This window comes from Suncus etruscus, chromosome 11, assembly GCF_024139225.1.
Source record: "Suncus etruscus isolate mSunEtr1 chromosome 11, mSunEtr1.pri.cur, whole genome shotgun sequence".
Lineage (NCBI taxonomy): Eukaryota > Metazoa > Chordata > Mammalia > Eulipotyphla > Soricidae > Suncus > Suncus etruscus.
Window position 1 is genome coordinate 10,271,884 of NC_064858.1, and position 27,635 is coordinate 10,299,518.

Genomic DNA, 27,635 nt, shown 5'->3' on the forward strand with positions numbered 1-27,635 from the left:
GGCTCACGGGGCTGCCGCTCCGGTGCTGGGGTGCAGCGCTTGCACCACTCTCCGCTGTCTGCGCGGGGCTCGCGCGCTCCGAGCCCTCCGATCGCTCGCGGCCTTTATAGGGGCGGCGCGGGGCGGCTCCTTTCTGGCCTGACGCGCGCCTGGCCCGCCCCCCGCTCCCCACACCCCCTCCAAGTGCAACTGGGGCCCCCGCGCGCTCGCCAGACCCAAGCAGGCTCTGCTGGCTGAGGCGCACGAGCCTGGGGCGCGCTGGCGAAGGGAGGACCTGGGGGGGGGGGCGGCTAGGCACGCGAAGAAGCCCCCTCTAGTTTGGGCTCCTTTGGCCAGAAAGTCGAGTCTGCCCAGAATCGCTGCAAGGAGGGAAGGAGCTTGGATTACTTTCCACCCAAGCAGCAAGGGGATAGTCCGGGGCGCTCCTGGGCGACACCCCCAAACATCCATTCTTCGGCATTCTTAGCTGGGTGGTCTCTGGGGCAGAGGTGAGAGGTGAGATGGGGCAGGGTCCCTGTCTTCTGTCTCTGCCCTGTAGGGTCACCCCTGCTCCTGCCCTGGGCAAGCACCCCCTGGCACCACGGGGCATTTCAGGGTACCTCATCAGGCCTGCTGCCCGTGATGCGCTGTTTGAGGCACCCCATCTCCAGAGCAGTGGGGCTGCAGAGGAAGGTGGGATCCAAGGGTGGGTACCTCCCCCAAATCGATCTCACTCTTGGTCCTGAGACCAGTGACCTCTTGGAAGTCCTGGAGAGGTGCCCGGCTGGCAGGGGTGGAGGGGAGGAGGAAAGGGCTTGTCCAGCTCGGGTACCAACAGGATCAGGCATCTTTTGACACATGTAAGGGCTTCCCGGGAACCGCTAAGTCTTGCTGGGCTCTGTGACAGGCGAAGATGTCTGCCCCATGGCCTATGGCCCCTTCACTGCCCACCCCTATCCCCATCGTCCACAGCCTGAGTGTGTCCAAACCAAGACCTCTCTGCAGGCTCTCGACCCACCCACAGGGGTCTCTGGAAAGCCCCCACCAGTTTCAGGGCTCCTCATCAAGTTTGTCTCCTCCCTACCACCCCCATTCCCCAGCACTGGAAATGGGAGTCAAAGGGTTGCAGGGGGATTGGTTCTCCAGGCCTCCCACAGATATATATGGCCAAAACCTTCCCTACAGGATGGGGTTCAGGAACAAGGGCATTTTCACACCAGGCCAACAGGGGTCGCCCTTGGACGCCAAAACTGTGTCTGGCAAGGTGCGTGTTGGGGGTGGGGGAGTTCCCGGGGAACCCAGGAGACCCACCTTCCTCTCTGGTGCACTCTGCCAGATGCAGGCACACGTGGCTGCCTGTGCTGGCATCTGAACAGGGATAGCTGCCAGGCTGGGCAGCTGCTCATTCAGGAGTCCCGAAAATAAGAGGTTCATCTCAGTGCACTGACTCCAAGCAAGAGCAAATTTTTCTTTCCTGTAGGTTCTTTTGTTTTTTGTTTTGTTTTGTTTTGGTGTGTGTGTGGGGGGGGGTTCTTTGTTTTCGGACCACACTAGGCAGCACAGCAATTGGGCTTCTGATTCTGACTCTGCTCAGGAGTCACTCCGGCAGTGCTCAGGGGACATGTGTTCCCTGGGATCCAACCAGGCATTGACGTTATACAAGGAAGTTGCCTTGACCCCCACATTTTCTCTCCAACTCTCCTGAGTTTCTTATGTCTTTTATTTTCTTTCATATTTTGGGGCCACACATGGTAGTACCTTACTCCTGACTCTGTACTCAGGAAATCACTCGGGATGGAGGTTAGAGGACCATGTGGGATGCAAGAAACTGAACCCGGTCAGTCACATGCAAGGCAAACGCCCTCCCAGCTGTACTATCAGGTTGGCCCCAGTTTTTACTTCTATAAACCCTGCAGTTTGTGTTTGGGTGGGAATTTTCTATCACTTTTTTTTTATTGGTGTAAAAATCACATGTGGCTTTGCAAACCAAGAGGACCTCATTTAAGAGCTCATGGAAAATGTCTACATTTCCCAAAGCTCGAGAAGCACGGAAAGGAAAAAAAAAAAAAAGCACAGAAAAGGAGGAAGAAGAACCAGTTCCCTGTGAATTGCTGCCATTCACTTTGGCAACTGGGCCACACACACCCCAACCCCAGTCTCCAGCTCCAAGTTGGGTGGATGCAGAACAACATAAACGACTGAGCTCAGAACCCTCCCCCGCCAGCTCCGAGCCTTGCTCTTTGTCCTTTTCCTCAAGAGGCGGCTCGTGCTGGCCAGCAGCACAGGCCGTAGGAGGTGTTTACCTTTCCAACGAATGAAAACGCCAATAAGCTGCTTACACAGAACAAGGGCTCTTACTCCAATAGAAAGAAAACCCAGAAGATCCCCAAACATTTGAAAACTGGCTCGGCTTGGCACAAGGTAAGGCCAATAGGTACAAGAGCAATGGGCAAAGACCTGGTGTGTGGGGTAGGGTGCGGGGGTACATGAGGCAATCCCACTGCAAGGTCACTGGGTTTGGTTGGTTGCCCCATCCCGCAGAAGCCTGGCCAGAGAGGGCACATAGAGGCCTCAGGCAGGGGACCCCCATTCTGGCCCCTTGAGGCAGCGGGGAGGGGAAGGCTGGAAGCATGGAGCGTAGCTATGGTTCATGCATCTTTATTCCTCCCTGCCCGGCACGCGCCGGACAAGCTGCTGAGGCTTACAGTACATTTAAGGCTTTGAATTGGAACAAGGATTTTAAAGTCTGCCCAGTGACGCCCCCTGCACATCATGTCCCCCTCCAGCACCGCGTGGGGGAGGCCCCTGAGCAGCTTCTCTGGCAGAGGTTTGATCGCTGCCACACCGGGGTTTGAGCCCAGAGTCCCCAGAAGTACAAAGAGTCCCATGGTCCTAGCTGGATCACAGAAGTCTTCAAAGCATAAACACAATGTCGGCTTGTTATTGTTTTCATCTTGGAAACGTCATAAAAAAAGTTTTAATAGCAAAACGGAGGAGTAAAAACATATTAACAAAATGTACCCCGATCATTTACATTACAAACCAGAAATTGGGAGCCCGACGGAGGGGGCGAGCACAGTGGCCCTATGTAGGAGGTGGCACAAGTGTCGGTCAGACATTGAGTTAGAACCACCTAACAGGCAAAGGAGGAAAACCTCAGTGGGTTAACAAAGACACATTTAAAAAAACAAAACAAACCGTAACAAAAAGAAAACACAAAAAACAAAAAACCACCCTGTTTCTGTTTGGAATATCCCAGTTCTGCCCAGGATGCTCGCGGAGCTGTTTGTAAGAGTCCCCTTCTGGCCACGTGTTTAGGGTGAGGAGGCGCCCACAGAAAAATATCAGGCATTTTCAGGATCTTTCACAGATGCTAGCACGGCTGGCTCCCCAGGCCCAAAGCAGGGGGGAGTCAGGTCAGGGCTGAGCCTGCCCCCACGGCTTGATGGTGGGGAACGAAGCAGAAGGTGGAGCCAGGAGTCTGAGTGTGCCCGGCCCATGGCCTCAGACCTACCCCCAAGGACCCCAGAGTGCCCACCCTCAGGAGCTGGGGAGCTCATGTGAGATGAACTGCTTCAGTCGCTCCAGGTACTGTGCATAGAGCTCGATGTCATTGTGGCCTGCCCCCTCCACCCACAGCGGCTCCACAGCCCGAGGACAGCGCTCATACATGGCCAGCCCGTGCGAGAAGTCAATGACCTCGTCCTCCGTCCCATGGATGACCAGCACCGGGGAGGTGACTTTGGAGATCTTGTCGATGCTGCAAAATACAACCGGGAATTGAGGGGGACCTCCTCTGGCTTCCGGAAGACCCTGTGAGTTGGTGCACTTTCCATCTGTGAGGCGGCACCTACAGCAAAGGCCCAGATAGCCTAGTGCTCTCCCACTACCACCTGGCTCCACACACCGAGTAAAAGATTAGACACACAATGGGGCAGGGGGCAGAATTCACCAGTTGCCTACACCCGCTTCTGCTCCAGGATTCTGTGAACAGGGCAGCAGGTTCCAGCCAACTGTGCCCTAAGAAGCAGAAAAGGGCTCGAGCACAGGCAGAAGCTTCAAGTTCCTCCTGGCACCACCATCAGGTGGGATCCCAGAAAAGAAAAGTTACCATCCACACAAGGCATGGTTACCTACAAGGCAAACAGGCCAGAGCTGAGCCCATCTGAATGTCAAATTGAGAAGGGCCATAGCACTGAAATTTCCAGAAGCTTGAGATCAGCCCCCAGAATCCACAGATGAGACTCGCTCCAGGGTGTCACGAATCAGTTCACACAGCACAGGTACATGCCACAGGTTAGCACAGGTCTCCCAAAGGACATCCAGAGTGACTGTCCTTTCAGAGGCACTGGCAACCCACCTGTCGATCAGTCTGTCCAGCTGGTTCATGATACACTCCCTTTCTGTGTTCAAGGTGAGGCACAGTTACAGGGCAGGGGACAACTGTGGCTGGAATGACCAGGAGACCACCGCACTGGCTAACTGGACAGGGGCTGTGTGGACTCACCTCCAGCTCTAGGTCCCTGTTAGCTGAGAGGCTCCTGACACCCAGTGTCTGTGTATTTGTGTGTGGAGTAGCTGAGGGCCCTGGTATCACACCTGAGCTCCTGGGAAGGGCACTTACCTGGGGAAGGCGTCAAAGCAATAAGTCTTCCTGGTATCAGGAAAGGCAACGCGCAGGCCTGACATAAGCGGAGAGTGGAGGATGACAGCAGCACACTCATAGCGGGAGGCCAGGTCCACGGTGGGCACTGTGCCAATGCTTTGCCCGTACAGGATGATGTTCTCTGGGCTGACACCATACCTGGTTGGGGGGATGAGGGACGGCTCTGTTAGCTCAGATGGCAGGAGAGAGTGGCTGTCACTGCAGTGGATGCCCACGTGCGTACATGGGAGGGACCGATCCCGGGTGACCACAGCCCACCATGCCACCACCCGGCCATCTCTTTGTGGGGACATGGCAGAGTAGGACCACCTGTCTGCACATGCAGAGAAATCCAGGACAATGACAGTGACTAGAAACAAATAATCTCCAGTTAACAGTTATCAATTATAGTGTTTAATTGGTTAATTTGAGATGAAGTTGTAAACAACGATAACCCATCTGGTTAATTATAAGCAAACGACTTAATCCATTCATCGTGAGTGTGACTAATGAAGTGGGTAATGACTGAGCTGGCACAGTGGTGAAATGAGGTCGCCCCAGGAATGAAGTGCCTCCCCTTGATTCCAGGGACCCAGCCCTGTCCCCAGCAAGGGGGCACAAGGCTTTGACACTCTCAGGGATGGATGTGCAGGGCATGGGCCGCACAGGACAGGCCTTCCCTGCTACGAGATGCTCTCAGCTACCGGTGATGCCAAGGCAGTAGCAAATACAGTTTCAAACTTCTAAGACACATGCACTTTTGCTGCCTTCTCTTTCCCATTCAGAACACTTTCTGCAAACCCTTTGGCGTCTATCATGTTTTCGGGCAACTGGCGCCCCGGAAGCAAAGGTGTGAGGCAGGCAGTGGTTCATTGCCTTGCCTGCTGCCACACCTGCCCTCTGAGCCCTCAGGGATGACTCACTTAAGCTACAGAGTGGCCGAGGCATGAAATGAGCCAGACAGTTCCCAGCTTCAAACTGCTGCTTAAACTGGAATGGTAGGACAGGGAGGAGGGCGCTGATCTTGCACACAGTCATCCCGGATTGAATCCTGGCAGTCCCACAGAATTCCCCCTGAGGGGCCGGGAAGGTGGCGCTAGAGGTAAGGTGTCTACCTGGCAAGCGCTAGCGTAGGACGGACCTCGGTTCGATCCCCCGGCGTCCCATATGGTCCCCCCAAGCCAGGGGCGATTTCTGAGAGCCTAGCCAGGAGTAACCCCTGAGTGTCAAACGGGTGTGGCCCAAAAACCAAAAAAAAAAAAAAAGAATTCCCCCTGAGCCCGCCAGGAGTGATCCCTGAGAGCAGAGCCAGGATTAATCCCTGATCATTGCTGGGTGTAGCCAAACAACAACAACAACAACAACAGCAGCAGCAGCAACAACAAACCCACCAAATCTACAGACTTGATCCTCGAACCCTTCTGTGTGAAGTCCCTTCCTCCCAGTCCACCCATTAACGTCACAGCGGGAGAATGAGGGACAGTTCCGTGGAGGAAGGCACCTTGTAGGAGGCCTTGAGTTGGATCTCTGAAGCTGCCCACATGCTTCCCCCCACATACACCTTACGATGACAAAGAGAAGGGAGGGGTGTCAATAAACCGAGTAAAACGAACAAAGTACATGTCAATGGATGACAGCCCTGGTGTGGTCGGCACCTTCCTGGGTTTGGTGACCAGATCACTGGGGGACAGTGAGAGAACCACTCCCCGGGGCCGGCTCCAATTTCGCCCTGGAGCCAGGCTCCCCCCACAAGCACCAGGAAATCAATAACGCGGCAGCCTGTCAACACACTCCATTACCCATGCCTCACATGCATATTTTAAAAGGCAGCGCTAGGCTGGCTCCCTCAGCCAAGGAGAGCCAAGGTCAGCCAGGGCCAAGGTCAGCCTCTCTGCAGCCAGTTTGGTCCAGCCCCTCACTGTCTCCTCTGTCCCCTCTCTCTGGGATTCAGAACCCAAAGAAGCCTCAAACATCCACAGGACCCAGCTCCTGAGAGCAGATCAGTAAAGGGGTCCCCAGGGGAGGAGTCCGGGTTCTAGAACACTGTGCAGGATCACTGGTCTCCACACTGCATCCACAGGTTGAAATTAAATGCCCAGTGATGCCAGGCCCACAGCAGAAACCCCCCAAGGCAGGGGAGGAAGGGGAGCCCTCCCCCACACACACATACACACAGAAGCAGAGAGGCAATGCCATGGAACTCATGCCCTCCCAGGACACCCGTCCCCTAATTCGCTGCTCCAGCACCAGTCAGGCTGGATTCAGAGGGGAGACACATACACACACCCAGAGCTGAGTCCTCTGCCTCAGGGCCTCACACACAGAAATGCAGGATCAGGGTCAGGGTGACTCAAAGAATGCAACAAGCAAGTGAGCAACTAGGTCAGGCAGTCCCATCCTCTCCTTCCACTCTTACCTCCTTTCTCATCTCCACCCTCAGCTGCACTGTAGTTCCCAGACACTGCAAACTCCTCAAATAAGAGCTGCAGTTCTGTCCCCAGTACCACCCTGTCACTGAGCTGCAGGAACTGGGCTGAGACTCCAAGTCCTCCGAACCTACCACAAGCTTGCTTCCGGGGTACTGAAGACAAATGAGGTTCCCTAAGGGTCTCTACTGTGCTCCAAGAGGGCAGGGGGGCTCAGCAAGGCTCATGCATAGGGTCCCCCTGATCAGTTCCAGAGACAAATCAGGGTCTCAGAGGACACTGCCCTGCACCCCAACCCACGTCCAGGATGGGCACCTGTCTGCAGCCCCAGGGCAGAACTCAATACACATAATTAAGGGGTACGAGGCCAGGTCCACAAGAATCCAGCTCCCCTGCAGAGGGAACTTAGGGGTGAATGGTTCTTGGATGCTCCAAGAAGAAACCCTATGACACCCCCCAGCCCCTCCTGGTCCCCAAAGGTGCGACAGAAACAAGCAACCACAGGGGAGACGCTTCCACTGCCTTTTCTCCAGTCCCGAGCCAGGACAACTATGGCCGCTGTGGCTTCTGAAGGGTCCTGGACAGTCCTAACCCTGGCTATACCACCTCACATGCAATTATGGCCCTTACACACATGCACACGTTTGAACATGTCAACATGTGTCACATGGCCTGTGGGCTGAAGTGTGTTCATGCGTACTAACCTAAGTACTTCTACAATGTGCAGATATGTTTGTGTATTGTAAGTGTGCATATGTGAGTGTGATGACACCTAGGTACTTACTTGGACAGGTGTGTGCATGTATTTGCTTGCAGCGTGTACATGAGTGTGTGTACATGAGCAGAGCTGCAGATGGACCTGTGGGCCTGGGGCAGTGCAAGCTTCTCCAAACCGACAGCATCTGCAGGAACAGGTCTGTGGCAGGAGCCTCGGAACCCCACGATTCTACTTCACCCTCGAGCCTGTTGTCCTGTGTGTTCCTCAGTAGCAAGGTGAACCCTGGTTCCTGTAGGCGGGCAGCGACCTGCCCATGGCCCCAGACTAAGCAGGTGGTGACGTGGCCTGTGCCTCCGGGAAGTCGCCCGGCCTGGTGTGTGGGACCAGGACCAGGACTTGTCTTCTGCATGAGGGTCGCACAGCGCCCCAGAGCAGCACTGGGAGTTGGGGCCAGAGGGTGCTGAGGCAGGGGAGGTCAGCCCGCCTTAGTTTCCCCTCCCGACTGGCACCCCAAGCCCAGCTTGTCCTTCGTGCCTTGCTTGCCCCGGGGCCACAGGTGTGTGTGTGTGTGTGTGTGTGTGTGTGTGTGTGTGGCCCAGCGCACCTGCAGCTTCCCAGCAGGACCCCCTCCCGAGCCTCAGCAGCCCCCGGGTCCCCCCGCCCCCGCCGCCCACCCACCCACCGCGTGCGCAGCGCCTGCCAGGCGGCGTCGATGTCCGAGTAGAGGTTCTTCTCGGACGGGCGGCCCGAGCTGACGCCGTAGCCCGAGTAGTCGTAGGAGAAGACGTTGCAGTTGAGGCGCGAGCCGAGCCCCAGGTAGAAGCCGCACATCTGGCCCAGGTCCACGGCGTTGCCGTGCGAGAAGAGCAGCGTGTAGCGGCCGGCCGGGGCGCAGCGCACGAACATGCAGCCGAGGCGCGAGGCGCGCGCCGTGCGCGAGAAGAAGACCTCGACGGCGTCCAGCTCGCGCTGCGAGAAGGCCCAGTCGGCGCGCTCGCTCAGCCGCAGGCTGCAGCCGGCCGCCGGGCCCGCGTCGCGCGCCGAGTACGAGTAGGTGGGCTCGGGCGGCAGGAAGGCCAGCTTGGCGGCGATGCGGCCGGGGCACGGCGGGCAGCAGAACAGCCAGCACAGCTCGCCCAGCGAGAAGCCGCTCATCCTGGGGCCGGCCGCGGGCATCGGGCCGCCGGGCCCCACACGCGCGGCGGGCCGGGCGCGAAGCCGGAGACGGACGCGGCGGCGGCGGGCGGCCCGGCCCGCGCCACACACAAAGCGCGCGTGCGCGCTCCCGCCCCGCCGCGCGCCGCCCGCCACTTCCGGGGAGCGCGCCGGGCCGCCGAGGGGCGGGGCCCCGCAGGTCGGTCGCGCCCTCGCGGGCGGCCGACGGGGCTGGGCGGCCCGGGCCGGCGCGGAGGGGCGGGACCTTAAGAGGCGGAGGGGAGGAGGTCGGGTCCCGGACGCCTAGGCGGCGGGGCGGGGCCACTGCCCGAAGGGGGCGGGGCGTAGCTAGGGGCGGGGCCAACGGCAAAGGGGGTGGGGCTTTAGCTGGCCGGGCCGTCGCGAGCGGGCGGGTCCTTAAAAGGCTGAGGGGGCGGGGCTTTAAGTGGTTGAGGGGCGGGACCTTAAAAGGCTGAGGGGCGGGACTTAAGAGGGTGAGGGGGGGTCGGGTCCTGGACGTCCGGCGGCGAGGCGGGGCGGGGCTCGGCGCAGTTGGTGGGCGTGGCCGCGTCCCAATGGGCGGGGCCAAAGGCGAAGAGGGTGGGGCTTTGACCGCAGGGCCCTGGCGGCGGGAGGTGGGCGTGGTCTGCGTTGAGTCGTGGGCGTGGCCTTCAGGTAGGAGGCGGGCCTGCCGCGGGGCGGGTCGCACCTGCCAACGCTGCGTTATCCTGGGCTGCCTGAGTCTTGCAAGGGACCGCGTCCAGCCTCCCGATCTGAGAGAGGGCCGCTGGGCCAGGATCCTCCCCAGGGAGCACCTGCACATGGGCGCAGTCCCGACCCCACGTCTGCCTCCTCCTCCTCCTCTTCCTCCTCCTCCTCCTCCTCCTCCTCCTCCTCCGGCAGGTGCAGTCGGACGTCGTGGTAGCCCCTTCCGTCAGCTGTTGCTCACAGGGCCCGTATGTAGGTTTCGTGTGCAAAGATTGGTCATTTAATCCTTTTATATTATTGTCAATAGTTGTATTTGGTTTGGCGGTGCTCACACCCCGCGGTGCTCAGGGGCTTACTCCTGGCTCTGCACTCAGGGGTCACTGTGGACAGTGATCAAGGAACTATATAGGGCTCTGGGGATTGAACCCAGGTTGGCTACGTGCAAGGCAAGCCAGCGTTCGACCCATGAATTGTACCATAACACTCCACTCAATAACCCCTGCACTCAATTTTTATTAAAAATAAGGCCTAAAGGGGCCAGAGCAATAGCACAGCCAGGAGCGATTTCTGAGTGCAGAGCCAGGAGTAATGCCTGAGCGCCACTGGGTGTGCTCCAAAAATAAACAACCAAAAAAAAAACTTTACTGTCCTAAAATAACTCTGCAAGGAAGGGTTAGAGCAATAGTACAGTAGGGAGGGTGCTAGCCTGTACCTAACTGACCTAGATTTGATCCCTGGCATCCCACAGGTCCCCTAAACACTGCCAGGAATAATTCCTGGGTGCAAAGCCAGGAATAAAAGAATAAAGCCAGGAATAAAGCTGAGTATGGCAGGATGTAGACTCAAAACAAACCAAAAAAATCTGCCACGATTATGTGGCAATATCACGGGTCAGTTGTGAAGTTTTTTTCCAGAATATCAAGATTTGCACTTTACAGCAGAATGCAAAAACAATCTGTAATGTTATTCCAGGAAATTTAAAATAACAAATATTAAGTACAGACTCCATCTGGGAAGATGGCCAAAGGGCTGGAGCAGGAGACCCAGGATCCTTCTTCAGCATTGGGCAGTCCCCTGAGCATCTCAGAGAGAGAGAGACCTGGGAAAGGGGTCCCCATGTTTGTAATAACAGGTATTACCCAAAAAATCTAAAACCAAGAGCCAGACTGCTGTCGGTGAGACCAGGATGAGGCCAGACAGGGAAGCCAAGCCAGCTCTCACCAGATGTGACAGTTACACACAGGCAGCAAATGTTTCCAGTCCACAATGTCTGTCTGGCTTCCTCAACAAAAATGAAAGTTCAATATAAATGGCCAAAAATTGTCAAAGCCCGTAGGACCCACAGCAGAGAAGAGGCCCTCACAGCGGGGGTCCCTGTTGCAAACCTGGAAGTGCCCCTACCCGCCCAGTCCCGTGGTATGGTCTCAGATTTCTGGCCCCACTGGGCTTCCCGGAACATCCAAGGACAGGACAGAGCCAGGGCTTTCAAAATACCAACCCTTCCTTGGCACAACTGACGGGCACAAACACAAACGTTGATCCGTGGATCTCTGGTGGTTCTTGGGTGTAACCGAGCCATACAGGGAGGTACCTGGGGCCTGGAGACATTCTGATCCCTCACCCAGGAACGGCCCTCACCTAGCTCCTGATGACTTAGCACTGCCGGCAGGGCCGGCAGAACCTGGTCTCATTCAGCAACACCCTTTTCTTATGCCATCAGTGGGGGCAAGTGGCAACAGAACCTAGCAGAAGGCCAGCCACCAGGTGGGCGGATACAGCCCAGCTGCTGCTGCCCCATGAGAGCAGGCAGTCAGGGGAGGTTGCATGGAAGAGGTGGCTTGATAGCAGGGCGGGTATCTGGGGCAGGGGGAGATGGGCAGTGGGAGGCGTACCAGTGGGGAAGGGAACAGAAGGAGAAGGGCAGAGATGAAGAGAGGAAGGGCGAGAGAGCACCCACATAAAAGAGGCTGGCTGGTGATGAACATCTCAGTAGAGAACGTGTGTTGGAGAAATTAGGGGCTGCAGTATGGGGAAGGGAGTTACCCTCCAGGGGGTTGCAAAAGGTGAACTCTGGGGTCAATGTGGGCCAAGACAGGCTCTCCACCCCCCATGATTCCCTCTGAGTTCCTTGGCTGCTTTGCATCTCTGGGGTGCTCTGACAAACTGCCACCCACAGCCCCACAGTGGAGGCTGGGCTCAAGTTGGGGGTGTGGTGGTTGGCAGGGAGCTGGCATGGACCCCTCTGATCATTTTCACGTCCCATATCCCACTCCACCTGGAGCCACCACCGCTGTGCAGGGACCGGGAGGGCAGTGTGGGGACCGTGGGTGTTGGACAGACGCTGCCCAGGGCTCCCAGGCTCCCGCTGTGACACTCAAGTCGGCCATGTCCATGTCCCCACCTTGGGGAGCAGTCGATTAAAGGGTGCACCGAGAATGCCAGCAGCTCTTAAAAGGGCTCAAAATGACAGATGGGAAGCAGCTGTGTTAATTGAAGTGGGGCTCAGAGATCTCCTGTGATTAGGGGCGCCAGGACCCTGGGAGCTCCTACAAACAGGAGTCTGACTGGTGACTGGTGATTTCCAAGAGGATGATTTATCCCCAATAAGGAGGGGAGACTTTTCAGAGGGCTTTTGAGAATCAGCAGTTATGTGATGTGCAGTGACTCAAGGGCCCAAGAAATGTCCCTGCCTTTGGACATATCTTCTCCCTCTGCAAGCTGAGTTGGCCACCATTCCAAGATTTTGCCCACCACATAGCTCTGCCTACTGGACAAAACTCCGCCCACTGTGCACTGGCTCCACCCCCGTGTACTGACCACTGCCCATTCTACAGATTGTCCCACTGTGCACTGATTTCCCCCAATTGTGTCCTGACTCTGCCCATTCACAGACGTAAGGCCCCCCTTCAGACTCGGCCTTCACCACAGGCTGACCCCTCACCGACTCCTGCTGACCCTTCTTCTTTGTGCCCAGATTTCACCCTTATGCAGACTACATGTGCAACCCATTCCCCCTGGCTCCTAGAGCTCCCCAGCTGCACCCTCCAACCAAGGTGGCCAAATGACCCACAGGAGGCTGGACTCAGAACCCCCACCCCACCCCACATCAATCTCCATCTTGATGGACCAGGGCACTTTGCAGAGTCCCTGCTCTGAGGAAACCCCCCCCCCCCTTTCTGAAAGCCTGAGGCCCTTCCCCCAACCCCTCAGGAGACCTGCAGGCTCTGAGTCCACTCACTCTTATTGGACTCCTAAACTCAAAAGAATCTGTTGAGACCAGATCTCAAACATTCCTTTGAGAATTCCTGGGCAGGGGGCCCCCAGCCGGAAGTTGCAAGAAGGCTCAGGAAGGAATGTCTGCAATCAGGTGTGGCACCCAGACCCAGGTCCCAGCCTGGGGAGGAGGCAAGGTGTGTGTGTGGGGGGGGGAGTCTGGTTTTTGGTGGCAGGTCAAGCAGAACCACCACTCCACACAGGGTCCTGTGTGGACCCAGAGGCTCAACTGTGGCACTGCACAACCCTGAGTACTGGGGTATAGTCCAAATACCAACAGTCAACAACAACAACAAAAACCAAACCACAGAAGTGGACCTTGCTAGTGCCCCCCTGGACCCTAGAACTGGTGACCAAGGATGCAGCTGACCGTGACAGCCCCTTCACAACCTGGTCTGCAGGAGGCTCTGCGGAGAGCAAAGTTGCTTTATTGGAATGAGACGTTAAAAGGCAGTTACATTCATGACACACAGACACCACTGACTTAGTAACCATTAGTCATAGAGAATGTTCTAGAAAGACAAGTGATGATTAGCCACGCACGGGAGGGCAGAGGTTAGGAGAGAGACTGCCCAGAACGCCTGCTGGCTTGGCCAAGAGAAGCAGCTCTGGCCCAGGGCAGCACATTGAGGGGGGACACGCCCAGCCCCTCAGGCAGGACCACAAAGTCCTGCAGCCATCCTTCAGGGCAGGAATGTGGCTGGGTGGGCTGCAATGGACCCTGGAGCATCTGGTCACAGAAACATCCTCTCCTTGCAGTCCTGCATGGTCCCGTGAGCCCCAGACACTGGCCTTGTATTTAGGCCAGGACCCAGAGGCTCGGAGGTTCCAATAGGAGCCAAAGGCAGACAGAAGTTTCCAGAATGACTACCACCGCCTGGGGGCTGTGGCAAGTTGACAGGTCTCTGCAGTTGGGACCTTCCTGTGTTGAGTGGAAACACACGGAGTCCTTGGCAGACAGGAAGGCCCTAGAGCACGGCTGGTTTGTGGGATCAGCCAACCATGCACTGTGCACCTTTCCTCAGGCTATCTCTACCCAGTGAGGGGCCAGCTCTGAGGGGGCATTGCTCAGCAATGGCCTCAGGTCCCACAGGGCCCCTCTGAGCATACCACCCAGGCAGGCTCATTCCTGTCACCTCGCTGGGAACCCCCACTCCAGAATCGTACCAACATTTTCGAACTCATGGCAGTTTGTTTGCCTTCCACCCAGAAAAAGTACTTGGATCCGGAAGCTATTTCTGCGCTTTTAACAAAAATAGGCCTGGTGCCAGGGTAAGCTCAGGGCTGGGGGTCCCAGGGCAGAGGAAGACCTCTTGGTTCTGGGACATGAAAGGGGTTCACCCCTAGCTCTCCCCAGAAGCGAAGGCTTCTAAGGGTCAGGGTCAAATGAGGCTGCTGCACCACGAACTGGGGTCACACAATAGTTAGAGGCCACAGACTATGAGACTGAGGGGCCCAGGGGAGTGGGCAGAGCCTGCAGATAGTCCTGTATACTGATCTGACAAAGCCCAGATGGGCTGAGGATACCTGAAGCCAGGGCTATGGCCTGCAGGGTATCAGGGCTTTGTGGGGGTTCCTGTCCAGTCTCCCCATGGGACTGGGATTAAGGGGATGGATGAGAGAGAAAGAGAGAGAGAAAGGAAGAGAGGAGGGAGGGAGATGGGGGAGGGAAAGAGAAAGAGGGGAAGATAAAGGATGGAGAAAGACGATAAGAGAGACAGAGAGAGAGAGGAAGAGGAAGAGAGAAGAAGAGGAAGAGAGAGAGATAGAGAGAGAGTGAGTTGTCTTCCTGTCAAGGATACAGCAGGCAGCCAGGAGCAAGCACATCTCCTGTCTGGGAAGCAGGTGGGGGAGCAGAGACCCCATTATCAGCCCCTAATCCTGCTGAGACCTTACAGGCAGGGGCCAGACCTGCACACGGGGCACTCAGGAGAGCCAGGTGAGAGCCCGGCACCCGGTCAGGACACGCATTGACCATGGGGACACATCACAGCACAAAGCACACACAGCACTGGCAGCCATCTCCACGCCGGCTACGTCCAGGCTCCTGAGGGTGAGTGGGGCTGTTCCAGGGAACACAATCCATCACGGGCATCCACAAGCAGAAACCCCAGCACAGGAAGACAATAAATACCGCCTGCGGTGGCTGGTGGGGTGCAGGTGGAACAGCCAGCAGCCCCCAAGGGGACCAGGGGTGGAATGAGATGCCTGACCAGAGAAAGGGAGTGTGGTCCCAGCAGGCCCAGCACTGCCCGCTGCTACTCTGAGAAGGGTGGGAACATGCCAAGGTCGGCGAAGTCCTCGATGTTGTAACTGCCCGTCCCCTGCGTAGGGTCCCCTGGCATGGGCAGCATGTCCTGCAGAAGACAGAGGGGCACCCACTTTTGTGTCCACCAAGAGCCCTGGAGAGGCTCCAGCACACAAGAGGGGGCCTGAACTGGAGGATGGGGTCTGTGTGGCAACTCCCATGAAGCCCACACCCTACCCCTGGTCTCAGATTTCCCCATCCAAGCGAGAGGATGATTCCGGCTCAGTCTCTGAAGACTGGCCTGTAATTTGGTTCTTTCCTTGGAGGAAATATTCAGATACAGAAATGAGTGGGTCAGGCCCAGGGCCCCATGTGACAATGTGATGGCTGCTTGGCAACTATGCCATGGGGAGAACCTCTGAGAGGGGCACAGGCTCCCGGCAGGGCAGCAAGGCCTTTCTGTGTACTGAAAAGTCACAGACGGGGTGAGGGCACGCTCAGGTCCAAGCTGGCTGGACACAGCAGACCCGGTTCCATCTAGGCCCACACAGCTGTGTGGTAGAGAAAATGGCTCAGGGACCTGGTAATAAGGTGGCCTGGATGCTTTCAGAGGGAAGAAGGACCCTCAGTCTTGACCTCAGAGCCCCTGCTCGCTTGCTCATTCCTGGCAGAGCAGACAGCTGGAGAGGCTCGACACCCAAGGGAGGTTAGATCAGGAGATCTACCCAGATCCTTGGATAGGTCGAGCTCTCTCTACCACCCGTTTGAACCCACTCCTGGGCACCAGGCAGGCCAGGACCCCCAGGATGAGGGAGGAGGCAGGAAGGAAGGCGGCACTGCCCCGTTTTACCTGGAACACCTCTGTCTGGCCGGGCTGCGGGTGGGAGTGCTGCTCACCGCTCTGCTGGCCATGGTGCTGGCTCTGCCACTGGGACCACACCTCCGAGGGTCGCCCCGGGAACTGCCCGCCGCTCTGCCCGCTGTCTGCTGTGGCCACCATGGGACACTCACTCAGGGGCCAACCTGGCCCAGCCCTCCCACACACACCCTGGCACCCTCCCTGGTCTGTTGCATTAAATAAATAACGATGGTGCTCACAGCAAGCATGTGTGAGCATCTGGGTTCAAAGTGCTCAGACAATACCATTACCCCTAGACAAGTGTACGGGGCCTGGGGGACATGAGTATGGGGAACTCGGAACATGTGTATGGAGCATGGGGACGTGTGTAGAGACCTGGGGACAGAGTTTGGGGGCCTGGGGATAATAGTATCAGGGCTTGGGGACACCCCGGGTAAAAGCCCAGGAGTCTGGGAGAGGGCTGCCTGTGCCACCTACCGAAGCCCGGGGTCCTGTTAGCAAGGCCGGAGTAGGCACTACCGCTGGGTGAGGAGGTGGCCGGGCTGGAGAGGGGGCTGTAGGAGGAGGGTTCTGCTGGGAAGCTGTGGCTCGTTCCAATTCCAAAGGGTGAGGTCTGGGCCTTGCTGGCCTGCGAGGGCAGCTGCTGGACGGAGCAGAGCAGGAGCAGGGCTATCATCAGGAAGCCTGGGGACGGCCGGACCTGGCCCTGTTCCACTTCCTACAGTGCGGGGGAGAGGGTCCCCCACGTCCCCACGCTTGCCTCCCCCCTGGTGGGGAACCCCCATGTGCCCATCATACCTGTCCTGGGAAGGGCGGTCGGGTCCCTGTCCATGCCACCTGGCTCTGGCTCAGCTGCCGGGAGATCTGGGACATGTTCTGGCTGCTCGAGGACGGAAGCTCGCTCACCCCCGGCACATGGACCACTGAGGAGCTGGGGGGAGATGGATCATGTAGACACATGCTTGCTAGCCGGACCCATAACCCCAGGGATGGGCCACTGGATGCAGTCACACTGTCCTTGTATGTAGACTTGTTTAAGGCCCAGCGACCACGGACAGGAGCTGGAGCAGAGGGTCCGATGCCTACCTTGTGAGCAGGGACTCTCAAGGACCCAGCCACCAGTGGCACTGAGCTATTGTGTGTCCTCAAGACAGCTCCCTCTTACCCCCACCCCTAAAGGAGTGGGTCACTGTCTGAGGCCTGCAGTACCTGAAGGCCTTGCCCGAGTGGCCCGCCGGAAAGGGGCTCCCCTGAGAATACATCTGCTGGCTCCCTGCTGCCGCAGAGCTCATCAGTTTCTTCTCAGCTGTGGAAGGTGGGGATGGGGGTGTCACAAGTAGGGGCAGGGACTTTTGTGTGGTTGTCCACCTGCCCCTGTCCCCCCTGCAGAGCCCCCTTGTAGGTGTCATTTAAGGTGTGGAAGGTGGAGAGAGACAGGCATTCTGGGTGAAGGGCAGCTGAGTTTATGCGGGAGAGGTAGGGGTCAAGCTCCCGCACACTGAGTGTCCTCTGCCTCAGTTTCTCCTGTGAAAGATGGCATTGACTCCACCCATTTCCTCAGCAGCCAATGCAGGATCTGGTGTTGTAGTGGCTGAAGTGTCAGCAGGTGTGGATGAGTTTATGGGAATGTTTGATGTATCGCACACTTTGTGAAGGTGGAGATGGGAGGCTGGGATGTCCAGTGACCTGCTTCTCCAGTCTCCCTGCTTCCCACATGCCCTCTCAGTGGCCTCTGCTTCCTCTGTGTCGATTGAGAGATTGACAGGTGGGGGAGCTGTTGGTTATGGTGGTTCCGACTTCATGACCCCGATTCCATGACTGCCTGGCTCTATGGCTATTTAGGTCTATGGAGGCCTGGCTCTGTGGCTGCCTGACTCCTTGGTTCTATGGTCCTCTGGTTCTGTGATGGTGTGGCTCCATGGCTTCCGAACCCCAGGCTCCCTGACCGCTGGCTCCCTAGCTCTGTGGCCACTGGCTTCTCGCCCAGAAGCAAAGACCTCCCAGGGTCCAGAGGTGCATAGCTGCATTGCATCTGAATCATGGCCGTTTCTTGGGCGCCAGGAGCAGCCATCCGGAGGAGCGACCTCTAGCTCACGCAGGCTGCAATCTGGTCCTCTGAGCACTTTGCAATTTACTAAAAATCGTCCTTTCTTTTCTTGGAAGTGCAACTTCCTTCCTGCTCCTTCCCCTCCATTAGTGGTTGTGTTCAAATGCTCAGGAAGCCGCTTCTCTAAAACCACCAGGGAGAAAACACCACGTGCGGATGAGAAGTTTCTATTTATTACTGAGGTCAGTGTGCTGCCTAGCCTTGGCTAAATGTGCTGGGTTGGGGCTTTTGTTGTTGTTGTTTTTAATAAATTCTGTGTCTGGCAAGTTTCCACAGATCTGAGGCACCAGTCCCCCCCCACTCATGTGTTTGTGGGAAACGTTCCATGTTTACCCCCAGATCCTGAGTGGCAGGCATCTTGTGCAGCTGCAGGTGTGGATGGCAGGGTCAAGACCCCCTTCCTACTGTGGGACCCTCTTTCCCTGTCTGTGTGACAGAGTCTTGGGGCTCCCTTCAGGCTTAGTAAGGAGGGAAACAGTCTAGAGACACCTCCATCCCTCTTGCTGGGTGGGGAGTTGCATGGATTGGGCCTTGGGACTCAGCCCTTCCAGCTTGTTTCCTATACGTGGCCCTGGAGGCCGTCCTCAGGTCAGGGTCAGGGCTCTGCTGATGAAGGGCACCTTCACCTCAAACTCTGAGACTTCGGGGCCAAGCTGGGAGGGACCCCCCCACACCTGCTCCAGGGACCCCCCCACCTGCTCCATCTGCCACTGCCGTGTGCACAGAACTGGCTCAGACGATGCTTCCAACGGAAGTCAGGTGCTTGCTGGCCACAGGACCCCACTGGACCTCAGAGTCCAGACACTTACATGTACTGATACCTGCGAACATCTCAGCAAACCGGGGGTCCCTCTCCTGGGAGAAGAGGGCGTCAGCCTTCTCCACTGATTTGCCAGCCTCGTGGACACCTGCTGGGAGGCTGGGCATGGGCACCTGTTGGCACAGACCCAGGGCCCCACTGTGAGGCCCTGTGCCCCACGGGCCCACCTTCTACCCTCAGCCTCCAGGGATGCCTCTTAAGTATAGCTGAAAAAATGTCCGGAGGCAGGGGAAAGAGAAAAAGGGAAAAAAAAAGAAGGGAAGAAAAAGGGACAGGAAAGGGAAGAAGATAGGAAGAGAGAGAAAGGGGGAGAATGGAGAGAGGGAGGAAGAGAGATAACCCCAGTACAGATGAGTCAACCAGATACCAATACAAGGGAAAGGCTGGGAGAGGGAGTCTGGGATGAAATGCAAAAATAAGGTGCCTGGAATCCCGGAATCCCATATGGTCCCCCAAGCCTGCCAGGAGCGATTTCTGAGCATAGAGCCAGGAGTAACCCCTGAGCGCTCCTGGGTGTGGCCCAAAAACCAAAAAAAAAAAAGAAGAAGAAGAAGATAAAGAGGAAAAAAAGGAGCCTGGGCTCGAAGAGATAGCACAGCAGTAGGGCATTTGACTTGCATGCAGCTGATTTGAACAGATGTGGTTCGAATCCCGGCATCCCGTATAGCCTTTGTGTCTGCCAGGAGCGACTTCTGAGCACAGAGCCAGGAATAACCCCTGAACACAGCTAGTGTGACACAAAAACAAAAAGAAAAACAAAACAAAACAAAAAGTAGCCTGTATGGGCAGGTTAGAGTTGAGGGAGAAAGAAGGGAAAAGAAAGGAAGGGGAATGGGCCGGGCGGTGGCGCTAGAGGTAAGGTGCCTGCCTTGCCTGCGCTAGCCTTGGATGGACAGCGGTTCGATCCCCCGGTTTCCCATATGGTCCCCCAAGCCAGGAGCAACTTCTGAGCGCATAGCCAGGAGTAACCCCTGAGCGTTACCGGGTGTGGCCCAAAAAACAAAAAAAAAAAAAAAAAAAAGAAAGGAAGGGGAATAAGTGAGAGGAGAGTAGAAGTGAAGAGGGGAGATTTGGGAGGGGACAATGGGGGATGACTGCAGGGGAGAGTGGAGAGAAGAGGACAGGGATGAGGCAGGGAAGAGGTGAAGAGGGGAGGACTGGAATGAGTGAGGGGAGAGGTGAAGAGGGAAGAGCCATAGAGTTTAGACTGAAGAAGCTGCTCAGGGCAAGGGACACTGGATCCTGCACAGCTCCCAGCTTCCATCAGTCTCCAACTGCAGTTCTGGGGCACTCAGCACACACCCCCAGGAAGCTTCACCCACCTGAGACAGGTCGTAGGACGACAGCCCATCTCTGGGGTGCACTTCTAGCTCCGCCTGCTGCTGCTGGAGCTGCCTAAGATGGGGAGAAGTTGGGGCTCAGGGAGGAGGACATCCAGGGGCAATGGACTCAGAGGATGGGGTGGGGTGGCCCAGGGACGGCTTCCCCTGGGTGATGAGAGAATCCTGGGGACAGAGGAGACGCAGAGGAGGTGGACAGGAATGCTGACCCCTGTCCTGGCTTCAACACCCACATTCACCCTTGCTAGTCTCTGCGCCCGAATCAAGTGCCACCTGAGAAACAGTTTGGGGGGAAAAAAAAGCAGCACAGGAAAACTAAGGCTGAGACTCGGGGTCGGGGGGGCCTGCAGCTGCTTCTGTCCCTCCTTATCCATCTTCGAACTGCCCCGCCCCTGTGGTCGGCACATGGAGGCAAGGACAGCAGGGCTGGGGCCTTGGAGGCCGAGGGGAGCAGAGGAGGGCAGAGGTGCTTCGGGGTCTCACTCGTACTTGACATTGCTGTTGGTGCAGATGATGTACTCGATCTCATCCGAGTAGGGGTTCTGGAAGGTGAAGCTGCTGGTGCGGATCAGCACCCACTCCCGGTTCTTGGTGCGGAAGCGGTACATGACCGACAGCACCTGGCCTTTGAGCTTCACCACCTGAATGACATTGGGGAAGAGTGTGGATGGAGGCAGCATTTGCCAGGAGTGATCCTGCAGCTGGGGTGTGAGGCTGGGAGCATTCTGAGAACACAAGTTACCTGCTGGAAACTCTCCCGCAGGTGGCTCTGGTCCTCCGAGTGGCAGAACTCCAGGATGTCCTTCCCAAGCAGATCCTGCGGAGAGCGGCCTTCGGTTGCTTGTTCTTTCTCGTTCCTTATTCACCAGTGAGAAAAGGCGCCCCCATCTCCCTACCTGTTTCTGCAGTGGTGCACCCATGCCACAGGGCCCAAAGCTGATCCCCACCCTTAATCCTACCAACTCACCTGTGCAAGAGGCCATGAGGAGGAGACATGGGGCAGCACATGGAAGGCCATGTCCCTGATGGACATACTGACTCTGCAGGCAGCCATCTGCAGAGACCCTGCCTGCTCATATGACCACTACCCTTACAGTGCCCTCCTCAAAGAAGCCAGTCCCATGGGCAAAGCACAACACTGTAGGAAGTGGCTATCAGAGACCTGTCTTCGTAGGAAGGGCTGAAAGGCCTCCGCTTTTCTCCATTGGTCAGAGTCTTGGCCTGTCTCAAGATTGGCTCAGGCCAAAAGGGAGTCCATCTCCCAGGTCACATCTCACCCATAATGTGCCCAGTGTCCAGGGCTCATAGAGAGAAGCCACATGCCAACAGCAGCTCTGACATCCGACCAGAACTCTTTACTTCTTTTTTTGTTTGTTTGTTTGTTTTTTGGTTTTTTTTGGCTACACCCGTTTGACACTCTGGTTACTCCTCACTATGCGCTCAGAAATCACCTCTGGCTTGGGGGGAACCATATGGGACTCCAGGGGATTGAACCTCGGTTCATCCTAGACTAGCGCTTGCAAGGCAGATAGATGCCTTACCTCTAGTGCCACCTCTCTGGCCCAACCCTTCACTTTTTTTTTTCCGGGCCACACCTGTTTGATGCTCAGGGGTTACTCCTGGCTAAGCACTCAGAAATTGCCCCTGGCTTGGGGGGGACCATATGGGATGCCGGGGGATCGAACTGCCATCCTTCCTTGGCTAGCGCTTGCAAGGCAGACACCTTACCTCTAGCGCAACCTCGCCAGCCCAACCCTTCACTTTTTTTTTTTTTTTTGGTTTTTGGTTTTTGGGTCACACCCGGCGGTGCTCAGGGGTTACTCCTGGCTGTCTGCTCAGAAATAGCTCCTGGCAGGCACGGGGGACCATATGGGACACCGGGATTTGAACCAACCACCTTTGGTCCTGGATCAGCTGCTTGCAAGACAAATGCCACTGTGCTATCTCTCCCGGCCCAACCCTTCACTTCTTGATGGACACAGAGTAACTTGTCCATGACAGTCTTGACCTGATTTGGGGCCACATGTTCCTCCTCCTCCTCCTCCTCTGTTTTTGTTTTTGTTTGGTTTTTGGGTCACACTCAGCATCGCTCAGGGGTTACTCCTAACTCTATGCTCAGAAATCACTCCTGGCAGGCTCAGGGGACCATAATGGCATGATGGGATTCGAATCACCATCCTTCTGCATGCAAGGCAAGCACCCTACCTCCATGCCATTTCTCTAGCCCACTAAATTCATGGCTCTCAGGAGTAACTCCTGGCTCTGCACTCAGAAATTACTCCTGGCAGGCTTGGGCTTTGTGGAATGTTGGGGATCAAACCTAGGTTGGCTGCATGTAAGGTAAGCACCTTCCCCACTGTGCTGTTTTTCAGGCCCCACCTCTGGTCACTTTTTTTTAAACTTCATTTATTTGTTTTTGGCCCACACTCAGAGGCACTCAGGGATCACTCCTGAATCTGCACTCATAAATTGGCCTAGCAGGCTGGGGAACCATATGGGATGCCTGGAATTGAACTAAGTCTTTCCCAGATCAGCAGTATGCAAGGTTAATGCCTTACCACTGTGCTATCTCTCCAGTCCCAGCCTCTGGTCACTTTTATGTCACGAAAAAAGCTGGGAGAAGTGTGGCCAGCCTGAGATGACTGAACCCAGACACAACAACTGTTGGCAGGTCACAAGCTGACATGCTCTTATCTTCTGTGTCATGCAGAACTAGAGTGTCAATGCAAGTGACATCAGCACAGATGACCATGGCCATAAAGCATTGTCCCTGTCTACCCTCACGAGACCTCACAGACAGACATGGACGAGATCTCCCGGGATCTCACGTCTCAGAGAAGGGCCCTGACCTCAAGCCCCTGCCAGCATATCCAGCCTGAGGCTGGGCTGAGCTGCACTCCTACCTGAGGCTGGTAACCGATGACGCTGATGCACCGTGGGTCCACGAAGGTGATAATGCCCTCAGCATTGTGGCGGGAGAGGAACTCTGTAGGCACTGCCACAGAGCTCATGTCCATGCACACAGGGGAGCTGGTCACCTGGGGGCAAATCGAGGAGTGCAGAGAGTCTAGCCTGAACCCCATCACCGAACTTCATAGGCATGTCCCTGTCCCCTGGGAGTCTGGGATGTTCCTGGGGCCCCAGGTGCCTCCAGTGGCCAGTCCTGCAGCACATATGCTAGTGACTCACTGTCTCCACACTCAGTTTCTACACAAGGCCAGGGGTTCCAGGGAGGCCACACAGCCAGGCACTTCGGTGTCAAGCCCCTTCCCTCCCTGTGTGTCTGTACTGAGGGGGCCAGGCTGCCCCAGGAATAGGAACCCCAGGCCTCCACTTCTCTCCACAAGTACCTGGTGCCCTTTGTGTCCCAGCAACTCTCATGCCCACCCAACATCGGTCCCTCTACAAGAGCCGCCATCCCTGGGGATGAGAGCTAGAGGGTTTGCAGAGAGGTCAGCGCCACCCTACCCCTCTAGGAGCAGGAGAAACCCCAAAGCTTCTAGAACTAGACTCTCCCTCAAACCTCACCTCCTCCCTCAGACTCTGCCTCCTTTCTGCACAGAAAACAAATGCCAAGTAGGGAGTCATCCTGAGCCCTTCCAGATGTTGTCCAGAAAACAACAACCACCATGAAGTCAAAGGCCCTCAGCTGCTTCCTACCTGGAGCCTCCCAATGGCCACTAGGCAGTATTTACTGCCCTGTCCCACGTCGGCATCCTCTTCAGGAATCGTCATTCCTAAAAACAGGAGACATCAAGCCTCATCAGCACTTTGGGTCTCTTCCCCAGGCAGCCTCTCTTGGTCCAAGTGCCCCTTGAGCTGACAGCATCCACATCTCAGGCCTCTCAGACCAGAGATCATCTCTCAGCCAGCTCTGGGAGTCCAAGCCCACCAGACAACATCTTGATGACACAGGAAGGAGCACATCCTCCCCACAAGTGAAATAGAGGTCAGGTTTCCTGGTCACATGCTGGCCCAGAGGCCACACAGAACAGCAAAGCCAGGGCCTCAGGGTTATCTGAAAGAAACTGGGTATCCCTAAGGAGATATCTGAGAAAAACTGTGTCGCATGGGGTGTTTGAGAGAGGCTAGCTGTCTCTTATGGGGTGTCTAAGAGACATTGGTGTCCCTCGAGGGATGTCTGGGAGTCTCTGAGATAAATTGGGTGTCTCCCAGAGGTGGCTGAGAGGCTGGGTATCCCTGATCGTGGTTTGAGAGACATTGCGCATCCCTCAGAGGGTATCTGAGAGAAGCTGGGTGTCCCTGAGGGGTGTCTGAGAGAGGCTGATGTGAAAGACTGAGAAACACAGGAATCAACTCCCCAAAGATCTCTTGGATTCCCTTTTGAGGTACCTTTTAAGATCCTGTGTAGTTCAGGCTCCCTGGACCACCTCATGAAATCTCTGCACTGAGAGGGGGGGTTCCACCCAGATCCTCCTTTCTTTCCAAATACCTTCCAGCCACTGTCCCCTCCATGTACCTCAGTCATAACCCACCCAAGTCAGCAATGACCTGAACCTCTCCCTGCATGAAGTCCCGCAGAGTGAAAACTCCAGCAGCCAGCAAGGCCCCCGCCTGCAGAGGGACACTCATGCCAAGCTAAGGAGACCACAAGGATGAGCAAGGGCGAGTGCAGGCTCAGAACAGTGGCCAGCAGGCCAGGCCACACCCCGATGGGCAGCTTCGGAGCATGGGCAACAGCAGGCGGAGTGAGCTCATGCAGGGCTGGGCTGTCAGCAAAGTGGCCACTAGGGCTCCAGCCAAAACCCCATCATCTCAGGCCTCTGGCATGCCGTGGGCAGGCTCGGGGATCATGCCAGCTGGGTCCAGGCCCTTCCGGGGTGGGGGGTGGTTCTGGGGCCACCCGCTCCCTGGGTCCAGCAGTCAGAGAACTAAGATTTCTAGGCACAGTGGGGCATGTTGGATTGAATGAAATGGTATTCTGAGAGGAACTCCTACCGAGGCATTTGCTCACAGGAAGGAGATGCAGAGACTTCAGCTCAACAGGAGGGAAAAGGGGAGTGAGAGACGGTCCTGATCTCTGCTGCTTCTGGGTACATGCAAACATGCCCCATGACACATCCACCTGCTATCAGACTAAGTGAGTAGTCATTGTGCAGGAGAACATCAGAATATACCGGAACATACTAGAGCACACTGGATCATTCCAGAACATAATGGAACAGACCAAACCATACTAGAACACACCGAAACATTTTTCTGGTGAAATACACCAGAACATATTGGAACACACCTTACCATTATAAGACATAATGGAACATGACAGAACACATAAATATTTCAGAACATACCAGAACATATGGGAATATACATGAACACAGGGAAGCATCTGTGACACATACCCTGGTGTCAGGGATTAGGGGCCTGAGTGGTGAGGGCAAGGCACAGGGACCACATACTGGGTCAGGGTGGGTAGACCAGGACACTGGAGAGTGAGTGCACCTGCCTACCACCCAGGATTTTCCAGGCTGTTCTGTGAGTATCTAGATCTCAGGATGGTTTGGAACTCCTAACAGGTTATCGTGGTACGTGGGAAGCTGGATCGAGAGCAGGAGGGACCCTGACCCCCATTTGTATCTGCACAGTACATCCTGAGCCCAAGGTCCTACCACTGGGAGCGTGTCTCCAGGGACCTGATGACATTCCTTCACAGCCCGTCCCAGACAGACAGACAGACAAACAGACTCGGGCAAAACTAGACTCTCTACCCTCAATTCACCCGGGATGCCCTTCAAAGAATTCAGATCAATGTCTTTCAGCCTCACTCTTTGTGATCAGAAAAAGTCATGAAAAATGTGAGAGGCCAAAGGAAGGGTGCCCATGTTCTGCCAGTTCAGCAGTGAACACGCTCCTCTGCAGGTCAATGTTGCACAGGTGGGCTCTTCCCAGACACTGACCAGGAAAAGCAGAGCCAGGAGAACCTGCGGTTCTTATGTGCTACCTGGTCCCTGGCCAGGCTCTGGACTCCTGGTGCTGGCACCATGCAAAGGCGAATTCCAACCTGCTGACCTGCTGTTCTGCTGACTCTGGCACAGATTAAGTCAGGGATCTCACACCTTTGACAAGGCTCCAGCAGGCCCCACTCTCAGGACTGTTTGACCTGATTCCTAGAAATATGATTCCTCGGGGGCCGGGCGGTGGCGCTGGAGGTAAGGTGCCTGCCTTGCCTGCGCTAGCCTAGGACGGACCGCGGTTCGATCCCCCGGCGTCCCATATGGTCCCCCAAGAAGCCAGGAGCAACTTCTGAGCGCATAGCCAGGAGTAACCCCTGAGCGTCACAGGGTGTGGCCCAAAAACCAAAAAAAAAAAAAAAAAAAAAAAAAAAAAAGAAATATGATTCCTCTGTCTTAGAACTGTCCAGGGCACCAATGCCAGGTGAGAAATTTGGCTCCTTGAGGCTCACCTGAGCATCCCTATGTGGTCAGCACTGGGTATCCTGTGTCCAGTGAGGGACAAGGAGTCCGTCTCAAACTACCATCATGCGCAGACCCATCTCCCAAGAGTCACAAGTGTGTATGTGAAGGTCACTCCTGGCTCAGTGCTACTCCCAGATCAGTGCTTGGTGTTACTCTTTTCTCAGTGTTCCTGACTTGCTTCTGGATCAGTGTTCCGAGTTATACTAAAGCAGTACCCCCACCCAGGACACTGGGAAGGTCTATCAGGTTTATGAATGTGCCACGAGTATATGTGGATATGTGCCTGTATGGGTGTGTGACTTGTATGTGTAGACATGTGATATGTCTATACATGTGTACAAAGGTATCATGTGTTCACCTCATGCATGTCATCTGTACATGTGTGCATGATTGTGTCTGTGACGCACACATGTGTGCTGAGTGCTTTTCTCTGTATCACCCCCTCTGCACATTCCTTCCCCCTCCACCTGTGCACTGACCATCAGCCTCTGGGTCACTTTCCCTGCCTGGCGCCTTCCTTAAGTCTCCATAAATGGTCCCTCCTCTCCACAAAACACCCCTTCAAATACTTGAAGACCAAAATCACAGTCTTGATTCCTCCAGGATAAACACCACCCACTCCCCACTCTCCAGAGACCATTTGGTGGTTCCTGTCTATTCAGGCTCCTGGGTCCCGAGCCAAGTGGCCACAGACACCACCAACTCAGCCCTGGTGTGGCCTGTGCCCTGTCCCAGAGCAGAAGTGAGTGTTGAGGACAGAGGCCATCTCACCTTCTTCCATCTTCTGGCCATCCTGTGGCAGGATGGGATTCACACTTGCCACCCCAGATGGCTGTCATCATGGAGCACTTGGGTTCATCCCAAATAGCACTGCACAGAACAGCACGATGCCCACCATAGGCCTCACATATCTTTCCACA

At 56.0% G+C, this 27,635-nt stretch overlaps 2 protein-coding genes across 6 annotated transcripts in view; both read right to left on the reverse strand.

The window, feature by feature from the left end:
• Nucleotides 1-3,323: 3,323 nt before the first annotated feature.
• Nucleotides 3,324-8,944, reverse strand: ABHD17C (abhydrolase domain containing 17C, depalmitoylase). The gene is made up of 3 exons (XM_049783674.1): nt 8,451-8,944; nt 4,604-4,783; nt 3,324-3,739 (listed from the first exon to the last, which is right to left on the reverse strand). Exons 1-3 carry the CDS (start codon nt 8,942-8,944, stop codon nt 3,520-3,522), a joined length of 894 nt encoding a protein of 297 aa, XP_049639631.1. The 3' UTR covers nt 3,324-3,519.
• A 6,202-nt stretch (nt 8,945-15,146) lies between these two features.
• The window catches only part of ARNT2 (aryl hydrocarbon receptor nuclear translocator 2), an 83,889-nt gene continuing 71,400 nt past the window's right edge, over nt 15,147-27,635 (reverse strand). For 4 of the 5 annotated variants that reach the window (XM_049783671.1, XM_049783669.1, XM_049783667.1 and 1 more), the window contains 11 exons: nt 23,939-24,015; nt 23,182-23,316; nt 21,021-21,095; nt 20,768-20,919; nt 20,261-20,333; nt 18,928-19,051; nt 17,221-17,317; nt 16,810-16,942; nt 16,489-16,654; nt 16,003-16,139; nt 15,147-15,261 (listed from right to left, as the gene is read on the reverse strand). In XM_049783671.1, coding sequence (XP_049639628.1) covers nt 15,163-15,261; nt 16,003-16,139; nt 16,489-16,654; nt 16,810-16,942; nt 17,221-17,317; nt 18,928-19,051; nt 20,261-20,333; nt 20,768-20,919; nt 21,021-21,095; nt 23,182-23,316; nt 23,939-24,015 — 1,268 coding nt within the window. In that variant the 3' untranslated portion in view covers nt 15,147-15,162. The remainder of the gene's footprint in view (nt 15,262-16,002; nt 16,140-16,488; nt 16,655-16,809; nt 16,943-17,220; nt 17,318-18,927; nt 19,052-20,260; nt 20,334-20,767; nt 20,920-21,020; nt 21,096-23,181; nt 23,317-23,938; nt 24,016-27,635) is intronic. The other variant, XM_049783668.1, reaches the window with a different exon arrangement.